The sequence below is a fragment of the Schistocerca cancellata genome, chromosome 1 (assembly GCF_023864275.1).
Source record: "Schistocerca cancellata isolate TAMUIC-IGC-003103 chromosome 1, iqSchCanc2.1, whole genome shotgun sequence".
Taxonomy (NCBI): Eukaryota; Metazoa; Arthropoda; class Insecta; order Orthoptera; family Acrididae; genus Schistocerca; species Schistocerca cancellata.
Window position 1 is genome coordinate 1,118,598,944 of NC_064626.1, and position 22,509 is coordinate 1,118,621,452.

The following is a 22,509-nucleotide window of genomic DNA, read 5'->3' on the forward strand; positions in this document are numbered from 1 at the left end:
GATAAAACATCTACTCACCAAGCGATGAAAGAACACACACATAAAAGAATGTTGTAATTATGCAAACTTATGGAGCCAGTGGCTCCTTCTTCAGGCAGAAGAGTTGAAGGGGAAGGAAGAGGGGTGAAGGAAGAGGACTAGAGAGGCCTAGGAAAAGGGGTAGATTTCGGAAAAGTCACCCAGAATCACAGGTCAGGGGAGACTTACCGGACGGGATGAGAAGCAAAGACAATGTTAGGGAATGGACTGGATGAGATTTGAAAACCTGACAACTTATTGTATGTAACGGATGTGAGAAAATGAAAGATGTAGAAAACTAAAACAGTGTGAAAAAAGGAGTAGTTTCTGTGACGAAATGCTGAGATGGAAGAAATTAAAGTAAATTAAGGCCTGGTGGGTGGTGAGAGCCAAGGACTAGTTCTGAGAAACTGGTGTCTGGGGGAAGAATCCAGATGGCACGTGAGGTAAAACAGGCACAGAGGTCACGATTGTCATATTGTAGAGCATTCTCTGCAACAGGATATTCTGTGTAGTCAGCGTACACCCTCTGCCTATGCCCACTCATCCTAACTGATAATTTGGTGGTAGTCATGCCGATGTAAGAGGCCGAACAGTTTTCACATAACAACTGGTTTATGACATTTGCTATTTCACAGACTGCTCTCCCTATGATAGTGTATGTTTTTCCAGTTACAGAGCTGGTATAGGTGATGGTAGGAGGATGCATAGGGTAAGTCTTGCAGCAGGGACAGTCACAAGGATAGGAGGCATGGGGCACGGAGATGGATGCAGAAGGAGCATAGGGCTGACAAGAATACTGCAGAGATTGGGAGGGCGACAAAAATCTATTTAAGTGTGGTGGGCAAAATCTCAGACAGAATGGATCTCATTTCAGGGCATTATTTTAGGAAATCATGGCCTTGTCCAAGTAGCTGATTAATACATTCCAGACCAGGATAATACTGAGAGACCAGTGGTGTGCTCCGAAGTTGTTTTTTGGAGAGATTGGAAGTACCAGGACTGGAAGTGATGGCCTGCAAAATCTACTTTTGAATTAGGCTGGTGGGGCAATTATGACCAGGGAAGGCTAAGGTGAGAATTGTGGCACATTGGTGTAAAGAGTCTGCATCTGAACAAATATGTTTACCTCGATTGCCACAGCTGTATCAGAAGGAATGTTTGACATGGAAAGGAATGTAATTGTCAAACTGTAAGTACTCAAACAATGGAAAATCCACAATGGAATGTAACAATATTTTGAAAAATAAAATTGCCACTCACAATATAGCACAGATGCTGAGTCGCAGACAGGCACAACAAAAAGATTGTCACAAATAAAGCTTTCAGCTTGTAAGGCCTTAATCAAAAACGGAAAATCCAGTATGGAATGTAACAATATTATGATAATGGAAGTTGCCACTCACCATATAGCGGAGACGCTGATTCGCCGATAAGCACAACGAAAGGACTGTCACAAATAAAGTTTTCCCTACATAAGGCCTTTGTCAACACACACACACACACACACACACACACACACACACACACACACACACACACACAAAGCACGTGTGTGAGTTGTATTTGGGTGAGTGTGAGTGTGTGAGAGAGCATTTGTGTGTGTGTGGTGTGTGTGTTGTGTGTGAGTGTGTGTGTGTGTGTGTGTGTGTGTGTGTGAGAGAGAGAGAGAGAGAGAGAGAGAGAGAGAGAGATCTATTTTTGATAAAGGCCTTATGTGCGAAAAGCTTTATTTGTGACAGTCTTTTTTTGTGCCTATCTGTGACTCAGTAACTCTGCTATATGGTGAATGGCAACTTCCCTTTTCATAATATTGAAACTCTAAGTATTGTTGTTTATTGGTACGCTTAATGTGGACAGAATAGTGTAGCTGGCCTTCGGTGAGAACAAGATCAACATTAAGGAAAGTGGCACTGGATTCATAATAGGACCATGTGAAATTTGACTTGAGAAGGCATTCAGAGATTCCAGGAATTTTAATGTTCAGCCTCACCAGGGCTGAGACTTACAGATTCCAGGAAAGCCCTTTACAAGTGAACCACGAAAAGGTTGGCATAGGAAGGAGCCATCCTGGTCCCCATTGCCATTCCCCTGATCTGTTTCAAAGATGAAGTAGTTGTTGGTAAGTATAACATCGATTAAGGCAAGTAGGAAGGATGTCATAGGTTTGAATCAGGTGGGCGCTGTCTGAAGAAATGTTCAGCAACAGACTGACTATGTACTTGAGGATGTTGGTATAGAGGGAGTTGGTATCAATGGTGACAAGCAAGGTGTGTGGTGGAAGTGGGACGGGCACGTATTTCAGACAATCTATGAATTGGTTGGTATCTTTGATATAGGAGGGAAGTCTTTCTACTAAAGGTTGCAAGTGCTGATCAACTAAGGCAGTTATACGTCCGGTGGGTACTTTGAAGCCAGCAACTACAGGACGGCCAGGATGATTGAATTTGTGGATCTTAGGAAGAAGGTAAAAGGTGACTTTCTTTGTCTGTTTACCCAGTTTTTAAAATTTTCTCTGTTTCGCAAATTTGCCAATCAGTTTTTCCCCCTTTTTCTTTTCCAATTGTCTCCCACCCCCCAATCATATATGTTAGTGTCCACAGACAAAAACATAAATGTAGCGGAGGACCAAGAATTGAAGAATGTTCCAATTTTTTTTCTTGTTTTTCTTCCGTTTTTCTATCTTTTATCCCCTCTCTTGCTGTGATGAATCCCATCACATATTAAATCCATTCTTTTCAAAAACATGCTTTTGTACTATCAAAACTAAGGTCCCACATTCTGTTTTTTGGAACCTACTTGTCCCTTGAAAGCCCCTGTTTCTGGATGTAACCCTACTGTACACCACGCTCCTTTACAGTATCAAATACAGCAATATCTTGCTCTTACCCAGCTAATCTGTGACCTATAAGCCTCATCAGCCAATTTCCTCTCCATCTGACTTCTCTCCTACAAAATCCTGCAGTTATCTGCTCCTTTCGTTTCCTTGGTTGGTATGATTTGCCAAGCCAATTTCAAACTGCAACAACATGCCAGACTTCACCTCAAGAACCTATCCCACCTCCTCCTTAACTACCTGAACAGTGCTGTTTCCCATCCTGTCCCTCTGCAACTCCCCAAACAGCCACACCATCAACCATGACCGCTCTCCTGCAAACCAGGCTTGGCCAATATCCTCAACATTTCACATCCTTCACCACTGCCTCACACACCAAGAATAACTCATAATCACATGAACCAATCAGAACAGTGCAGAGTCCTAAACCTCTCGTCCAAAGCACTCTCCCCTCCTGTATTATCCACGGGTCTACAGTTTCAGCCCTCAGCCTGCATTTGATCGAGCTAAGGAGACTGCCTACACTACGCATGTCTGTCCTCTTTTAGAATACTGCTGCACGGTGTGGGATCCTTACCAGATAGGACTGACGGAGTACATCGAAAAAGTTCAAAGAGAGGCAGCATGTTTTGTATTATCGCGAAATATGGGAGAGAGTGTCACTGAAATGATACAGGATTTGAACTGGAAATCATTAAAACAAAGGCGTTTTTGGTTGCGATGGTATCTTCTCACGAAATTCCAATCACCAACTTTCTCCTCTGAATGCGAAAATATTTTGTTGACACCGACCTACATAGTGAGAACAATCACCACAACAAAATAAGGGAAATCAGAGCTCGTACAGAAAGATATAGGTGTTCATTCTTTCTGCACGCTAAACAAGATTGGAATAATAGAGAATTGTGAAGGTGGTTCGATGAACCCTCTGCCCGGCATTTAAATGTGATTTGCAGAGTATCCATGTAGCTGTAGATGTAGAGCTGCTTTGGTGAAGGACCTACTTCCATTCACATGTAATGTCAACTGGAAATATCACTTTGCAACACAATCCCAAAACCTATCCAACAGCAAAACCTGACAGTGAACACAACCTTGAAAAGTTCCAACCACGACCACTACTTGATCCACCAGCACTACCTCAAAATCATCCTTACAAACCTTCCAAGAATTCCTCACATCCAACATTGCTTCACAACTCTTCCTCAGGTCACTACAACAGGGTCCTAACCTGTCCATTGCAGAACTCCAGACTCTATCTTCCCTAAAAGCTGCTGACTCCATCATTATCCTCCCAGTAGACAAAGGATCAACCACTGTGGTACTTGACCAAAAAGAGAACGTTAGTGAAGGTCTACGCCAGCTGTCTGACACCTCTACACACAGTATCTGCCATCAAGATCGCATCCCTGTGATTCACAATGACCTGCATTCCCTCCTTAAAACCTCAGGCCCCTCACAAGGACTAACACCTCAATAAATAGAACTTCTCACCCCACTCCAATCACCCACTGCCACCTTTTAACCTCTTTCTAAGATCCACAAACCCAATCATCCTGACTGTCCTGCAGCTGCTGGCTTCAAAAGACCCGTCCTATATCAAAGATACCAGCCAATTCCTAGATTGTCTGAAATCTGTGCCCATCCCACTCCTGCCACACACCTTGCCTATCACCATTGATGCCACCTCCTCTACACCAACATCCCCCACATACATGGTCTGTCTGTAGGTGAACATTTCCTCAGTCAGCACCCACCTGATTCCAAACCCGTGACACCCTTGCTACTCACCTTAACCAACTTTATACTTACCAATAACTACTTCACCTGTCAGGTGGAGACATACAAACAGATCAGGGTAACAGCCATGGCAACCAGGATGGCTCCTTCCTATGCCAACCTTTTCATGGGTCACTTGTAAGGGACTTTCATGGAATCCATAAGTCTTCAGCCCTGGTGAGCTTGTTCTGTTAAAATTCCTGGAATCTCTGAATACTTTCTCACAATTCAATTTCACATGGTCCTATTCCGAATCCGGTACCACTTTCCTTGATGTTGATCTCAACCTCACCGAAGGCCAGCTACTATCTTCTGTACACATTAAACCTACTAACAAACAACAATACTTACAGTTCGACAGTTGCGTTCCTTTCCATGTCAAACGTTCACTCCCATACAGCCTTGGCATTCGAGGTAAACATATTTGTTCAGATGCAGACTCTTTGCACCAATACACCACAATTCTCACCTCAGCCTTCACTGGACATAGTCACCCCACCAGCCTAGTTCAAAAACAGTTTCCCGGACTATCATATCCAATCCTGATACTTCTGATCCCTCCAAAAAACAATGTCAGAGCTCACCACTGGTCACTCAGTATTATACTGGTCAAGATTTTGCCCACCACACCCAGAATACTTTTTGTTGCTCTCCCAATCTCTGCAATATTCTTGTCAGACCCTATGCTCCTTCCGCACCCATCTCCCTACCCTACGGTTCCTACCCCTATGACTGTCCCTGTTGCAAGACTTGCCCTATGTACCCTCCTACCATCACCTACATCAGCCCTGTAACTGGGAAAACATATGCTAGAATAAGGAGAGCCAACCGTGAAATGACACGTCATATCAGCTGTTATGTAAACACTGTTCAGTCTTTTACATTGGCATGACTACCGCCAAATTATCAGTCAGGATGAATGGGCATTGGCAAAGGCTGTATACTGGCAACACACAGTACCCTGTTGCAGAGCATGCTCTATAACATGACGATCATGACCTCGGTGCCTGCTTCACCCCACACGCCATCTGGATTCTTCCCTCACATACCAGTTTCTCAGAACTCCACAGGTGGGAACTAGTGCTATAACATGTCCTTGGTTCTCGCCACCCCCCTGGCCTTAATTTAATTTTTTCCATCTCAGTATTTCTTCATAGTAACTACTCCTTTCTTCACTCCGATTTAGTTCTCTCATCCTTTATATACAATGCTTCTCACTCTTATTAACTAGTACACGATGTTTTAGCCGTACTCTCTGTCTTGTATATTACCCTGTCTTCCAGCTTTAAGCTCTCGGTTTTCAAATCTCATACAGTTCTTTCCCCAACAATCAGTCTTTCCTTCTCATCCCGCCCGGGTTCTCTTCCTTCACCCCTCTTCCTTCCCCTTCAACCCTTCTGCCTGAAGAAGGAGCCACTGGCTCCAAAAGCTTGCCTAATTATAACCTCCTTTTATGTGTGTGTTCTGCTACTGCTGCTTGGTGAGTAGAATTTTTTTTTATCCATCCAATCACATTACACTGTTGCATTATTTTATCAGTATGTGTGATGTAGTAGCAGCTTCATAAACAAAAAACATAACTAATAGTAATTTACATTTAAGACTTTTCCATTAAATTCTGTGCACATGAGAGCTTCTTATTCAATATTTTTTTTTATTTCTGCAAAACAAATCTTTTCTACAAAGAAAAGGGTGTGTCAAGCAGATATTTGTGTAAATTATGTCCATATAAAGAACTTGCTGACCCTGGCTTCATGTCAGACAGAAGACTATCTTCATTCCAGTATGGTGGCAGTGATGAAGGTAATTTGTTTCACACTGAGCGGGGTGTGCAGAATCTGCATCACATTGGACAATCAAGTAACATTACGCATAAACACATTAGATTAGTAGCAACTGTCTCTGATTCATTTGGCTTGGGTGATAGTAACACAAACGATGTATAATCTGAACTAACAGACACTTCAAGAAGAATAGCTTTTGTCTTGGGAAAACCAACTTAGAAAGTACTACTTCATAAAGTATTATAGAATTATTCCTGAGTCCTTTACAGTTCTTGTGTAATACCTGTGTTGATAAAGTCAGATAAATAAAAGCTTCCATGAGGGCACATATGCCACATCATTCACATAACAAACTTAAAAACACAAGGTATGTTAAGTCATACACTTTAACAATCATTGGGGGAGTCATGTTAGCTAAAGTAGAGGAAGAAATCTGCCACGGCATCTTTAAGGAACCTTTTGACTGAAGTGACTTAAAAAAAACATCAAACACAGTCAAACATAAACAACTTGAAACCATTCAACTTGGTCAAATACACAACACACTTTAACACAGCTTATTTTAGAATACCTGCAAAATGACCTGTAGATGTACATAACGAAATGTAGATTTCAAACAATGTAATAAGTAAACACTTGTACATGTATGTGCATACACAATTTAAATGTTTCTGTTTGCAGAATTATTAACTGCCTGAATACTTTGTTAAAGTACACTCCTGCATGATGCAATGTGTGGTCTGGGCTATCTCACAAACTGTGCAAGATGGACCAGGCACTATTTTTTTCCAGCTGAAACTAAGGTCCCTACATACTCCATGATTTGTCTAGACGGTAATAGCGGTCTTCCGCACACACTGAGGTAGACTGAAGCCATTTGGTTTGGTCACATGACAGAGAGTTTTGACTTTAGTATTTGTTATGGTCGCAAATGAAATTTTTTGAGTTGCCATATCAATTATTAGTTAGTGATTATTGCAAATTCAGCTACAAGTGAAAACAATATATATAAAACTAATAATTTCTTTGTTGTTCTAGAAGTATTGTTCAATGGCAATACTTTGTAACACAGTTAGTGCAGATAACCCAAAAAATTTTCATTGCAAACTTCATTTACACTGAGAAAAGTCATACTAGAAACACACTCTGCTTTATAAACTTAGTTACAGTCATTATAGAAGATTTTCCGTGTTACTGTTTCCGTACTATATATTCTGCACATTAAAAGCTCTTGCTACCACTGCATTTCAATCCTTACTATCATATGCCTCCATGTTGTGTCATTGTATAACAACCTAAAGTATATGATAAATCCTCATACTGTTGTCAATGGAAAGTAATATCAACAGAATTCAACAGCAATCATACATCATGTTTCGAAGTAGATGCTTTGACATTGTGGATATTATTAACTTGAAGCATAAGATTGTGAGGGAGTTGACAAAGTTCTACTTTGCATTGAAGTCAGTAAATAAGATCCGAAAAATGACTCAGTATATTGTCGTCGTCCACCCCCCCCCCCCCCCCTTCTCCACTAAAATAATGCACTTTCAAGAAAAAGACGATGTGAAATAAAAATCACATCACATATGAAACAGTTAGTTAAGATAATCACTCCAAACTGCACAACACTCCAACACAGATGACAGTCAACAGGTTCAAAGCAGATTGCAAAGGCGATGTCTACCAGGAGCTATACCTACACCCCACCCACCCACATACCTGCAACAAATGAATTCTAGTTACATCTGGGTCCTGCTCACATGATTTCTTTTCTTGCAGTAATATAATGTTAGTAAACAGGAACTGAACTTCTTGAAACAGCTAGTATATGTCAGGTAGGTAGGCTGGGAAAGTGAATGATCATTGGGCTCTATATATACAGCCATTTGAGTGGAAATGGATCAGTGGACAGTACAGCTATGCATGTTTATGTATGATGCATATGTGCCAAATTGTGAGTTGGTGATGGAAACTCAGCAGGTTCCTTTAAGTTCATTTCAAGCCTGGGTGTTGAGAGTTCATTCCCAACTAAAATATGCTTCTCAGGTGGAGTAACTGTCTGCAAATAACAGGAAGAATTGCAAACTAAAAGTCACTCAGTCTGAATAACACATAGTATTGCAAACAAAAAGTCATCCAGTCCGAATAACACGAAGTACTGCAAACAAAAACTTATGCAGTTTTAATAGGACTTTCCGAATTCTGTAAAGCATTGAGAGGTAAAGGCAAGTGCTGATTTGAAGCTAGAGGGAATGTACACAAGATCAAACATGAGAATTAAGGTTATTTTGTGATCCTAATGCAAGTGCTGCTTGAATAAAATGAAAATACAATTACAAGTAACAAGGCTGTTTTTCCACTTGGGCGGGAAATAAATAAACTGAGTTTTCCTCTACTGAGGCAATGAGAATCCTCATACAATTTGCATAAATTCTCCTCATTTGGAGCATGTTGTGATGTGACGTGCAACTGACATTTTCAGCATCAATGGCCCAAATTTATTAGGAGACAACAACATTGCTTTGTGACAGTTACCACTGAATCTGTCATTGCCTTTCTCAACATTACATTTAATCCAAAAGTGAGATACCATCCACTCGAAATTCAAAATGTTTATTTCCAACATGATCACGAATGCAAATGCATATAGTTCACTGCATTCCAAAATCTGCCAAAATTCCTTCCATCACGGACACACACACACACACACACACACACACGAAACATGCCTATACTCGCAAACTCCGCATCTGAGCTGAAATGAATGACCCAATCAAGGGAAAACTGGCCATAATTGATTATGTGTGTGAATTTTCTGCACAGGCTAGAAAACTGTGTTCATGAAAAATGACAATACCTGTGTCACATTTTCTTTATGTCACAGCTCATGGTCCTAGCGATTAGCACCACTACCTCTAGATTGTGGTTTCATAGTCACAGGTGAAATCCCTGGCTGGACTGGACATTTTCTACGCTCAGGAAATCAGTGTTTGTGTTGTTCTAATAATTTCATATCATCACCATCGATGCACAAATTGCCAAAGTGACATAGAGTAGAAAGAACTGCACCAGGTGGTCGACCGACCCCAGATATGGTCTTCTGGCCAATAATGCCATAAAATTCATTTCATCACCATCAGATCTTAACACACATTAAAAATCACATGTAACTTTGAAGTTTTTCATTATTCATTAAAAACCGAGTGAATAACATTCATCTGAAAAACAACTGATTGGTCGCTGGCAACCTTGTGTGAAGGAACAAGCACATGCATATTCAAAAGTTGTTGTTCATATCTAAAAACTTTTCTTTTATCTTTTTTCCTTTTTAAAATCTCAAGTAGGTCATCATTTTTTGAGACAGAAAAACAGTTTCACGACTTAGCCACAGAATACTGTATGACAGCATTTAGGATGCTTTACACAAAGTCCATCACACAAAAACAAATTAAATAATAACTACACAATTTAAACTGTTCTTACCTCCCAAATGCACGATGGCTGTATTGAAACTGGTACAGTGACTGATGCTGCCGAGCCAAACATGGCACCGCTGTTGACTGCAGCACTGCCCTCATTGCAGTGGCTTGTGACTGCCCTCACAACTCCAACAGGGGGTCCTTGACATTCACTGGGGATACCTCCAGAAATAGTATCTTTACTTCCTGAGTAATTCACATGTAGTTGTGAACTACTGTTTGCAGCAGCCTCTGAGGCAATACTGTTATCTGGCACAGATATTTCTGTCACATAATCCTGCCCAGGATTTACACTTGCATCTCTGACACTACTTTCTGCTTCTGCATTCGCTGAGTGAGAACTGACAACTGGCTGAGATTCGGCACTTTCAGTGTCTCTGATCTCTGTAGAATGGGTGCCAGTAAGTTGTTGTGTGTCAGCGTTAATATTAGCTTCCTTCTCAAGATCAGTCTTGGATCTGTCATCGACAGTTTTCTCAATGTTTGCTGTTATTATGCTTTGGATAGCTGCAGCATTTTGTTCTTCCAGCAGGCTCTCTTTCTTCCTCTGTTCCTTTGTTGCTGGTGATGGGGCTTCTGGAAAGAAAGAAAACAAAATCTTGCATTAAAAATTGGAAAAATAATAATAGTAGACACGCCACACAGAGAACAACAAAACACTGCTTTAATTTAAACCTACACAAATGTGTAGAATTTTCATAACTGGCAAGCAAACGCAATCTGTTACATATTTTAACAACAGAAATTCTGTTCTGAATGTGTATGCCTGCTATATATTTGTAAAATAAAACTGTCCTCAACCTGACAGCTGATGTGACTATTGGAAAGCTTTACTAGGCATGGTCCTTTTGACGTGGTATGCCCTTGTCTTCATGTGACCTTTCAACTGACTTGCCCAGCCAAGTAAAGGGGGAACTACAGCTTAATGTGGACCGTGAACTATGGTGCAACGCTGCATTTTTCACGTTGCCAGAAATGACAGAACTGATGCGCTTCTTTTTCTCTTCAACCTGGAAGTTGGTAGGCTCATTCATACATCCTCCTTTTCTTGATTGCTCTTGTCTGCCAGCTTTAATTCCATGCATCAATTTTTAAAACTATAACACTGATTAGTGTTGTGTTTTTCCTCAATATATTTCTTATGGATGATATAGTCATAAAAGCAAAACAATTAGTTTTTCTATAACTTTGAAATTTTACTTGTGAGTGTAACAAAATACATTTTCTGTGCTCAATAGTATTTTGTGACACGATATGTAAGCACCTCTATAATATTATCAAAATTATCATCACAGTGTGTCATTTCATTTCACTAGGTAAATGTTAAAAAAAATAATAAGGTATTTTTATATTTATCTTAGAGTAAACTGTGAAGGCATCAAAATCCTACAATGCCAACACGAGAGTAACAGTGAAAGGCTTTTTGCAGAAATTGGCTCTGAGAATTACATTATTTGTGCAAACAACACTCAGAATCAGATATCATATAAGAATCGTGGAAGAAACATCCTGAGAACTGTAAGTGGTATATTGGTAGTATGAAGGCTGATCAACAAAGGCTGACACTGATTTTGTTCTGTAGTTTCCACGACAGATTCCTACCTGTACGATGAATATTTGAAAAGAGCGGGATTTTATGTATAATGTCACAGGTGGCAGCACTCTCATATCAGTAGATTGGTAGTAATACTCTATTTTGTAGATTCTCTTTGCATTTCACATACCAAACAATGGAGATAAAGCTAAATGAGCAGTAGCTGCAATGAAATTCTGTGTTCGTTAAAATCATACAGCTACTGAAACTTACAAAGAGCGGCAACAAGCACCTTGTGCAGAGTCAGTATCAGTAGAATGCTTTAAGTGCTGCCATTGTGAGCATACTGCTAGGCAGTGTACTGAATTTAGATGGCTGACGATGAGGCATAAAGTATAAATTGTGGTGTGGTAACAGTAAGTGTGCGCATTAGTGTAAATTTATACTGTGTAGAACCTTATGAGAATTGGGAACAAATGTTCCACAAGGACAAGTATGGGACACAGGGTCTTTTCCAGCAGAACGCAAAGCAGTGTTCAACACAGAGTTACTAGCACTCCGTCTTCAGGCCACAAGTGGCCCTTCGGGACCATCCGACCGCCCTATCGTCCTCAGCTGAGGATGTGGATAGGAGGGGCGTGTGGTCAACATACCACTCTCCCGGTCGTTATGATGGTTTTCTTTGATCGGAGACGCTACTATTCAGTTGAGTAGCTCCTCAATTGGCATCACGAGGCTGAGTGCACCCTGAAAACAGAGTTACTAGAGTGAATTGCAATTCCGGATGAGCTGTCAGCATTAGTTGGACAGTCTAATCAGGCAGATATAGCTGCCACCAGCCTAATTACTCCTTTCTTTGGTCTGGCAGCTGAAGATGTAATTTCTTTTTTGGATGACCTGGAATTATTGGCAAAGGTGAGAGGTTGGTCAGATGATCAACTGTTGCAAGTAACAATATAATGGATGGTTGGATGCCAAAAACACAGGGCACTTAACATGTTAGTGAAGGGTGCGTTGCCTAATATGTCTAGAGAGGTTTTCATGGGTACCCCAAGAGATCTGTACATTGTTGTCATGTTGGCTACAGAGTTTGATGAAACGGATATAGCAACAGAGCTGAATGACAAGTGAGGATTGCTTTCCACTAATGTGAAGTGTTACTGTAGATGTGGGTGATCAGGCCATGTTCACAGGCAATGTAAACAGCCTCAACGGGGTAAGAATGATGCGAGTGGACACTCCAACTGGAGTAATGGTGAGAAAATGCAAGGGGAAAGTGGGCAAGATTTAAAAGCAAAAGGGAATCCCAAGTCCATTGAGCAGCGATGCAACAGACACATGCCAATGGCAGGCAATGAAAACCTCGCAACTTCATTTTGTTATATTTTACAGGAAAAGCTAAAACGGTTTTGATACAGATAATATTGCTACATATGTCACTATATAGTAGAAGCCTAGTTATTGAACAGGGTACAAAAATCCATGCGCTTTGAACTCTCTCTTTGATAGTGGAATTACTGGTTACGGGAATTACGAGGGTTTCACAGACAGATGGAGTTAAGAGGTTTTCATTGCCTACCATCAATACACAGAGGCAGAAAGTAGTATAATAGGAACTGTGAGAGACAGGAAACTAATTTTTTATTAGACACAGGGGTGTACGTATCAGAGGCAAGTCAGGACCTTGTAGATCGGAAGCAGTTAAGGCCACCATGCTACAGGTTGTGTGGAGTAGGAGACAATGACATGAAGTCATTAGGGTCAGCATTATTAAATGCCAGGAAGAAAGAGTTCAATTTAAATAATGTGTGGGGGTAGAGCCACTCGTAACCAAAGGTTACTGTATGATTCTGGGGTTGGACTTTCTATCAAAACATCACGCCAAAACTGACCTTCAGTAATATACGGTAGAACTTAGAGGGACGATGTTCCAGCTACAGGCACGGTCACCAACATAGTACTGTCACAAGGTTTGTGTAACCTAATGGATGAATCAATTAAACTGTGTACAAAAACATTAAAGCTTGATTCGCACAATATTGTGCCAGAGGGCACTGGGAAGTCACTCTGGGTGAGTGTAGAACCTGAGTTACTTGTCGATATGTTGTATATAATACAGCCACTAGACAATAACAATGTACTGGATACATCGCGTTATTCTGTAAGAAGTAGCCTTGTACAAGTACAGGAGAGCGAGAGAACAGTAAAATGGCAGAAAACTACCAGAGAGGCTGTTAGGTGCCAATGCAAATTTGGACGTCCTGGAGGAGAAGGACTGGAATATTTTGGATGTGGATCATGATCAGTTGCAGGCCACCATTAAAACTGAGCTATGTACGAAGGCAGAGCATCTGGAGGGATAAGACAGTGTGGATAGCTAAAGTCTGCATCATGTGAGAAGGCAGGCAAATTTTCAGCCATTCTGCGCATTCCCTCCACTAGCAGCCAATAATATTCATTCTCTGTCCAAGCGGCTAGCAGATAGTTACAGCTGGAGAACGAGAATCTCGTTCCTACATGCTGCACTGTTGCCGTACTTCGTGACAACCAAATTATTCATTCCATATCAATTTCTTTTCCTTTTTTTTCCTTGCAGTAGTATAGCTGTGAATGTATATATTGTAAATGTTCAAGTGTGATTAAAAGAAAAGTCAGGTGACAACAATAAATGTGAAGTGCTTCACAAACAGACGAGGGGGATTATTTACCGCATTTGTAACTTTTTCAAACATGAATTTAAAAGCGTGTCTCCTGCTCTTGACACTGGAAAACACCAGAACAGACTCCAGAACCATGTGGTGCCAGCAGGAGAACTGTAAAGAGAAATGCAAATGAAAGTGCCAGATCTGTAGGAACCATAGAAACAGTTGGTTTCATGTCACCTGGAAAGCATCGAAATCGCAAGGAACCTGTAACACGAATGGATGGTTTTGAAAACAATGTTTTAAAGTTCTCCGTGTTAATGATGAATGCCCAACATAACAAAAACGTGTATCAGTTATGCAAGCTTCGATGGTAAGCGCTTCACCAAGACAAAGAATTTTAAAAGATGTTGGTTCCAGATATGTTATGAAGAGTGTTTTTAGTTCACAGAAGTGACTTAGGTGCAGCACGAACTACATCCCGTATAAAGACTGACAATACAATAGAAGGAGGTAGTTCAAAAGTGTATTACCTTGAGAAAACAAGGGTCAATTAGAATCATTCCAAGAAGATCTGCTGGAAAATGAGTGATGGTACTGGCGGTTTTAAAGTTCTCATAGGGATAGGTTCTCAGATAATTATTCTGCATGCTGACTCTTCTTCTGGTTTTCTTTCTGAGAATAAACTTGTATTTACGTGTAAGAAAAACAGCAGTGATTACCATTCGGCAATGAACGCTGTTAGTTCCGTGAAGTGATTCACAATTCTTGTCATACCTTGCTTCGAAGACAGTCATTGCCAATTATAATTCAACTGTTATAGAGGAAACATCAAGTACAAACACAAGAAAAGCAAATATTTTTCCCCGGCTTAAAAGTAAAAATATTAAGCACTGTATAAAACAGACTCTTGTCCGTCTCCTGCAGCTCGTTAATTTATACAAGTCACGAGACAGAACGTACAAACTTGACTTCCTTGCACGTGAATGGGATCAGACAGTTTTGCATTTACCCATGTGTCACTGTCATTGTAGCCCCATGCAATGAACTTGGGCGAACTACTTTAAGGCTATGTGGAAGAAAAAAACAAAACATTCAAGATAACATACAGTGAATCACTTGAGCATGAGGCAATGCACAATGAGGTAACAGACAACATCCCACCTGTAGCATGGGCACAGTCTGTGTGGCACGCTGAAAAGCTTCAGAAAGAAGTATTTACAGGGAAGTGATGATGAACACAAGCCTTGAATTATCATCGTAAATTTACACTCAGATTGTTCGGGAACAGACTCAAATAGTAAAGATGATGGTATTACGATGCAGATTTTGGAACAAAGTAATAATATTTCTTAGTTTTAAAGGCTCATGATTTAAAAAAATGTGCTGTCAACGTATCAGTTGTGTACATAATGATGAGAACTTCCTAGCCTTTTCGATTAGGATATTTTGACTAAAGTTCAGTCTTGATGACATAAGCCGCTAGAAGCTAATGAGATCAAAAAGGAAATGACCATCTTAAAACAAATTGCAAAAACCAACTCTTTCGACACACGACAGGTAGATATCATTTTTAATAAAGTGCAACAATCACAAAGTACTCCACTAATAGGTAATCCAAAATATATGAAGATGACATATATGGGAAACATATCAGATAGAATTACTAATTTATTCAAAAATTCTGGAATAACAATAGCATTTACAACTGACAATACTTTACAACAAAAATTAAGACATACCGTAAGTAAAGATAATGGAAAATTTACCAGATCAGGAGTGTACAAGATCCAATGTAGAGACTGTGAGAAAATATACATCGGCCAAACAGGTCGAAATTTTGCAGTAAGGTACAAAGAACATACGTCGGGTACCTCACGAACAAAGTCTGTATTCAGCCATCATATAGCATTCAATAATCATGCTGAGGGGACAGTAGAGCAGAATTTACAAGTTCTTCATTATGCAAATAAAGGCTTACTTATGAATATCTTAGAAGAAATCGAGATATATGCTCATTTGAAAACCAAATCATCAATGCTGCTCAATGAACAATTAGATTTTCGCGAAAAATATTTTTACGACCTTTTTGACGAAATTTTATAATAAAAGCACCTACTCTTTTGTTTTAAAATATAAGACTAGTTACACCCATGGCAAAAGCTATGTATGTAAAATATGCTGTACAACATATAAAAATTTTATTAAATTGACATTGATTATTATAAAAACTATTAGATCGATGAGTTCTAAAAATTTAATCAGCAGTCTCATCAGTTATTCAGACATACATAATGCGGAACGTACTCTTGGCTGCTACCCTACTGCTATAAAGAATATTGCTATAAAAACTACAGTTAAAGTAAGACGATTCTGCAACATCCAACAAAGATGCAATTGTGATGTAGGCGACTCGGTATAATCGATATATACCACAACTCCGAGGACTTTCACATCTTTGATGTAACTGACACTGTAATAGTATTAAGGTTTCCCATAGAGGGCACAACTATTACACATTGTAGTTTACTGTTTTTATCTAAAATATAAATAAGCTGTACACATACTAACTATCTGTTAATCAGATATTTTAAATGAATCAATTTTATGTTATTAGTGTATTTCCTACTTTTATACTTTGACGATGGCGTCATATTATGAACGCTGATTGGCAGTTGTGAAGTAGTGTGACAGGAAGTAGGCGGAGCCTCTGCATATTTAAGCTCGTGCTCAGCACTCATAACAATCAGCTGACTTCGTAGTAGCTGAGGAGAGCTCCACCTACCATCCTAAGGGAGCCATGGGTATAATTAATTTTATTTTATCTTGTTAAATTTTGACATCATTAGAGACTTTCATTTTATTTAAAGATTAGTTTCTAGTATTTCCTAAAATTAATCCACAGGTCTGATGATGGTTATGTAAAAATAACCGAAACCGGTTACCTATGTCATTGAAACATAAATGGTGTGATCAAGACTGAACTTTAGTCAAAATATAATAATCTATTGATCACTGTATTCCAAAAATGTTTACCAAAATTTTTGATTAGGACTTTGTATCCTTTTAATTATGTAGACTATAATGTTCAACATATTGCCCAAGGAAAAGTTAAGCTTCTCCCACCACATAAATCTCTGTCATTTTCCAGGCACAAACTGGATAAGACCCAAAAATGACAGTAACTGTTACTTGCTGAGATATTGGTGGTTTTTGATGTTATTGGTCAGATTCCCTGGAGTTATTTGTAGATGGTAGTAAATTGTTTGCTTGTTCAATGGATTATAAATCCGGTCTCTCACTGTAATATCGAACGTGTTAGTTTACACTCTTAATGTCCATTAACAATGAAAAATATGACAACTTACTGACCATTTTTACAATAATCTTTTCTACCACTAATTCTTTTTTACATGCAGTGATTACACTTAACTATAGTCACACACACACACACACACACACACACACACACACACAAACACACACACACACACACACCTTACACATTTTTAAAAATTCTATTGAGCAGAAGAAGTTGTCAAGCAAATATAATGATTTCAGTTTGTGCCTGAAGTTAATTTTGTTGTGTATTAAATTTTTACTTATAATGCAGTTCAAATTGCAATAAATGGTAATTATTGCAAGCAGTTTCAATTACTTTGTTGTTAGACAATTGTCATTTTGAGAAAAATGTACTTCACGTTTTCACAAAGCTTTGTCAGTTGTTCTCACTTCCCGACGTCACGCAGAGTAAATCTGTGGAGCAGTGGACGCAACATCATCAGGGCATGAATTAATATTTCTCTCATGGCGACTGATCGAAATCGGTTTTAATACTTATTATTCACCTCATAGATTTGAACATATAATACAATGTAAATAGGCAAATGAGTCTCACTGTTGTCCGCAGCAATGCAGTTCGGCAACTGGACTTTATTTGCCCGCTCTCTGCTACCGCGCATGCGCAGTTCTCATCTCTTCACACTTTTTTTCCGCTCCGTCTCTATGCGCGGAAGTGCCATGCTAGGTGACACAGGGTATAGTAGAGTTGACAATTTATTTTGTCCTTGGAGTCCACTACTGGTACCATCCATAACACAGCACCGAATTCCAATAGGATATGAGGTGCTGGTGCTGCTGCCAGTACCAGTATATCAGAAACTGTATTGTGTACCTCAGCATTTAACACCAATTATCGAGGATTTCATTAACCCCAGCTAGCTGATGAAATAATACAGGAGAACACTAGTCCATGTGGGGGCAGCTGCTGTGGTCATGCCCGAAAAGTCAGCAGACAGTTCTGGGAAATATAGATTCTGCTGTGACTACTGACACCTTAATAGTAAGATGGTAACCGACGGATACCCCATTCCCAATATCACGGAGACCATCGATAACTCGGGGCATTGCTGGTACTTCTCTAGCACAGATTTAAGGAGCACATACTATCAGTTATAAACGGTTCCAACGGACTGGAGGAAGACAGCACTTTCAGTCCCCTGTGGTCGCTATCAATACCAGGGACATAATTTGGACTGGAGAATGTATGAGCAACATTTCACTGACTGCTGGACAGGGTAATGAAAAGACTGAAACCTTGTCAATGTTTGGTGTACCTCGATGATATAATTGTGTTCTCAAGAAATATGAGGGAGCGATATGAGTGAGCCTATACTGCAGATAAGAGTGGTTTTTAAAAGATTGTGTGTCACACATCTTACATTAAATACAGAGAAGTGTCTTTTGCCTAGTAGGAAGTACAGTACTTAGCGTACATTTAGAGAAGGAGTAAGGACAGACCCGGAATTGGTACAAACAGCTGAAGATTTTCTAGTTGCTAAAATGAGCAATGAGCTATAATAGTTTTTAGGATTGTCCAATAATTATAGGAAATTTGTGAAGGAGTCTGCAGATATTACACAACCTTTCACGCAAGCACCGAAAAAATGCATGAAATTTGAATGTGAAATTTGGACAAGTCAGATTATAAGAAATCTTACTAATATTGAAGCACTCTAACTATTCTGTGTACAACATCTCAGTGGTGGCGGCGAATTGCTACGCGCAGGGTAGGTTCTCAGGAGGGAAGAGACTGGAACTGTACTCTAGTTGATTATTGATTAATGGAACAGCTTGTGACACAATGGGACCAACATTCCAGCTGTCAGCCACTGATACAGGAGTCACCACATTGAACATAACACAGCCACAGCTATACTGACCAGAGAAACTGATGGGAGTGTTCTCAGCACAAAATTTGACCTTTCCTAGTAATACCTTGGGCAAGACCTAATCCTCTCCTTGCACCAGCTCATAGAGACCCAAGAACAGTATATTTCAGCAGAGCAGATGCTACATAATGTGATGCAATATAGGGAGAAACAATGCTGTATGGTCATGACCTTGGACATCAGAATATCCAGTACCTTAGTAGCTCTCACTCTGTTTTGTGCAGCCTTCATCTATCTGACGCAGAGAGCCACCCATCCAAGTCACACCTTCCTCCCTTACTCCTTCCCTAGTAGTGCAGATCCCAGTGGACTGGATCCCCAATCCTGTACGATTGACAGGAAATGGAAATTAAAAGTCAACATTGTTGTGTGCACGGACATTTAAAATGAGCAGTGTTAAGGAATGTATCCCTAGTATTCAAAACATTGCAAAGCACTAGTGCACAAGGCAAGCGGCCCATGGTTAAGATTAAGCAACATGTAGGGAGATTCCAAGGTAATGGTAACAGTAGTAAGTTGTGTTGAAAAATGTTGTTAGGATCTGCCTGCCTGTTGCAAGTGAGAGCAGAAAATTTAGTCTACTAGTCGTAACAGAAGACTTAGGACGATGATGAAGCTTATTTACACATGGGGTAGAATGCTACACCTGTAAAGTAAACTAACAGCACCTGAATCTTGTGCTTCAAACCCCCTAGTACTTTAGAAGACAAAATTGTAAATATTGCACACTGCAATCCAAGCATGCTAAGTTATGTTGCAAAACAGTCTAGGGCTGTAACCAGATCTTCCAGAAGATGGAGGTAATGCAGCACTGCCACTATTTTCTGGGTGTTACTGCAGAAACTAGCAGTTCAGCCACAGCAGTTAAAAGATAGCCAGCAGGTACTAAAGTGTCAGCATGCTGGCTGCATCAATGGGGCTGTTTATACATCACAAAGCACACTAGGCCAAACACCACAATATTGCAACACAATGGTAAAACAGAGCTCTTCCAGGATGAGCAAAGCCATTTTTACACCACTGGGCTGCATATTTGTGGGCTGCAAGGCAGTGTAAATAACATTAATTTTAGAAGAAGGATGGGCAGTCCCACAGTGCCCATGGGGATGAGAGGGCTTGGACAGGTGACCAAGCAATACAAGACGGCACGCAATACCATACCTCCAACAACACACCATCATCCATGGACTTGATGCTTCTCCACCAACAGGCTGCCTCCTGGCCCACTTCCACAGAGACCTGATCCCTGCGCTGGAGGGCAGCTTAACAACACCAGAGCAATACAGTCTGCATGATTATGTGCTGGAGTGGGCGCCTAGGTGTCACATACTGTTACTTGTCAGTGAACATCCACCACCTGAGGCTGACACCTCTTTCGGAAAGCCAGCGGTCTTCCATACCACTGGCTCCATTTGCAAATGCCCGTGTCATGCTAACTGGGGTGCATGCCGCTGCATAAAGTCCTTGCCACATGCTGTGAGGGGATGTGGCCACTGCCTCCTCCAAGACACTACGAGTGTAGTTGAGTTAGTAGCAATGAAATGTCTTCGCTTTTGATGCTGATTGTCTAAGCTGCCAACAGCCTCCCTCGCCATGACCTGCCACCACAACCCTGCACTGTAGTGTCCATACACCTCAGGTCCACTTCACGCAGTTGAGACGCTTTCGAAGTTTATGAAACCGCACTCTGTAGCAAACTGACCGATGATTCTTTGGTGCATATTGGAAAACCAAAAGCTATTCTTACTGATAATGGGGCACAATTTAAGTCGAAAATGTGGACTGAAGGAAATGTTTAATAAAGGGACTATTGTGATTCACACCTCAGCTTACCATACAGCCGTGAACCCTGTTGAGGGAAAATTTGCGAGCTACGAAGATTTTGTCACACATATTTCCACCATAATCACAGGACGTGGGGCAGGTATGTTGAGGAATTTGAAGGTATAATTAATTCCCTAATGTGTGGGCCTACTGGTTTCAAATCAGCAAAAATATTACTGGCCAGGACCGCAGTATAGTCCTGCATTGCAATAAAGAAAAAACAAATGCGGGAAAATGTGTGGAAGGACGAACAGGTATGAACATGTTACCACAATCTTGCCCTTACATAAACCCATGAGAAATGAGGTGAAGTTAACAGGATTTCCAAGTTTACATTTAGATATCATGGACCTTTCAGAATTATCAGCATGCCCCATATGCTTACCGTCTTGTGTATCCAACTTCTGGCAGATAATTTGTCATATGTGCTATTGCGGATTTAAAACTACATCAACAAAGAACTGATTGGATTAATGATACATGTTAGGATAATATACATAAATGTGATGATGCTTTCCTTCACATGCCATCCGATAAGCCTCCCCTGAACCCGGGTTCTGGGCACCTTTTCCAAACTCCCCCCATTTCCTATACCTCACCAGTTCTTTTTCTTCACCCGTCTTCAACCCTTCTGCCAGAAGGATGAGCCACTAGCTCTGAAGCTTGTGAATTTAAATACCTTTACACATGTGTTCTCCTGCCACCGCTTGGCAACTAGATTTTGTATCTGTCAAATTACATTATATTTTCAAAAATTCTTTATTTTTGTTGATGATTAATGAGTTATTTTGACCAACATAGTCAACTGCATTTTTTTTTTTCTTTTTCTTCTAATTGAGTAGAAGTTATTCTTCAAAGAGGAGCAATGATCTAATCCATCTACAAACCCAAACAAAGATAAAATAAATTTATGAAAATATTTTCACTGTAACATACAATACAAGAAATGTTTTAAACTAGTTTTTTAACTATAGGAAATTACTAGCAGAATTTGTGTGTGAAATGGTTTTCGGTGCAATTATACTGGTTGTACAAGTTATACGTATCTGTTTTGCAGAAAATATGGACAGTGTAGAATAAACCACAGCATTAATTTTAAAAACAAGATGGCGTCGTTGGAAGAAAAGGAGGTGTAAGTATAAGGGACTCGAATGCGTCAAATGTGGAAAGACATTCAAACAATGGATCCGCATGAACAAACAATAAGATCAGACTTGCCAAAGTGGAAGCGGCAACAATGCAATGACTGGACAGAGATGTGACTGGCTCATGTACACACAAAAGTGTTACTGTGCAGATGTTTACTGAGTGAAATTTTTTTTTTCACAAAGTAATAGTAATTTATTTTGGATCCCTTTCTGTGATTACAAATATGTTTT

At 40.1% G+C, this 22,509-nt stretch overlaps 1 protein-coding gene across 1 annotated transcript in view; it reads right to left on the reverse strand.

The window, feature by feature from the left end:
• Positions 1 to 8,347: 8,347 nt before the first annotated feature.
• Positions 8,348 to 22,509, reverse strand: part of LOC126132772 (protein NPAT-like) — an 86,856-nt gene continuing 72,694 nt past the window's right edge. The window contains exons 9-10 of the mRNA XM_049915182.1: positions 9,904 to 10,475; positions 8,348 to 8,479 (exon numbers count right to left, since the gene is read on the reverse strand). Of these exons, the coding sequence (XP_049771139.1) occupies positions 8,348 to 8,479; positions 9,904 to 10,475 (704 nt within the window). The remainder of the gene's footprint in view (positions 8,480 to 9,903; positions 10,476 to 22,509) is intronic.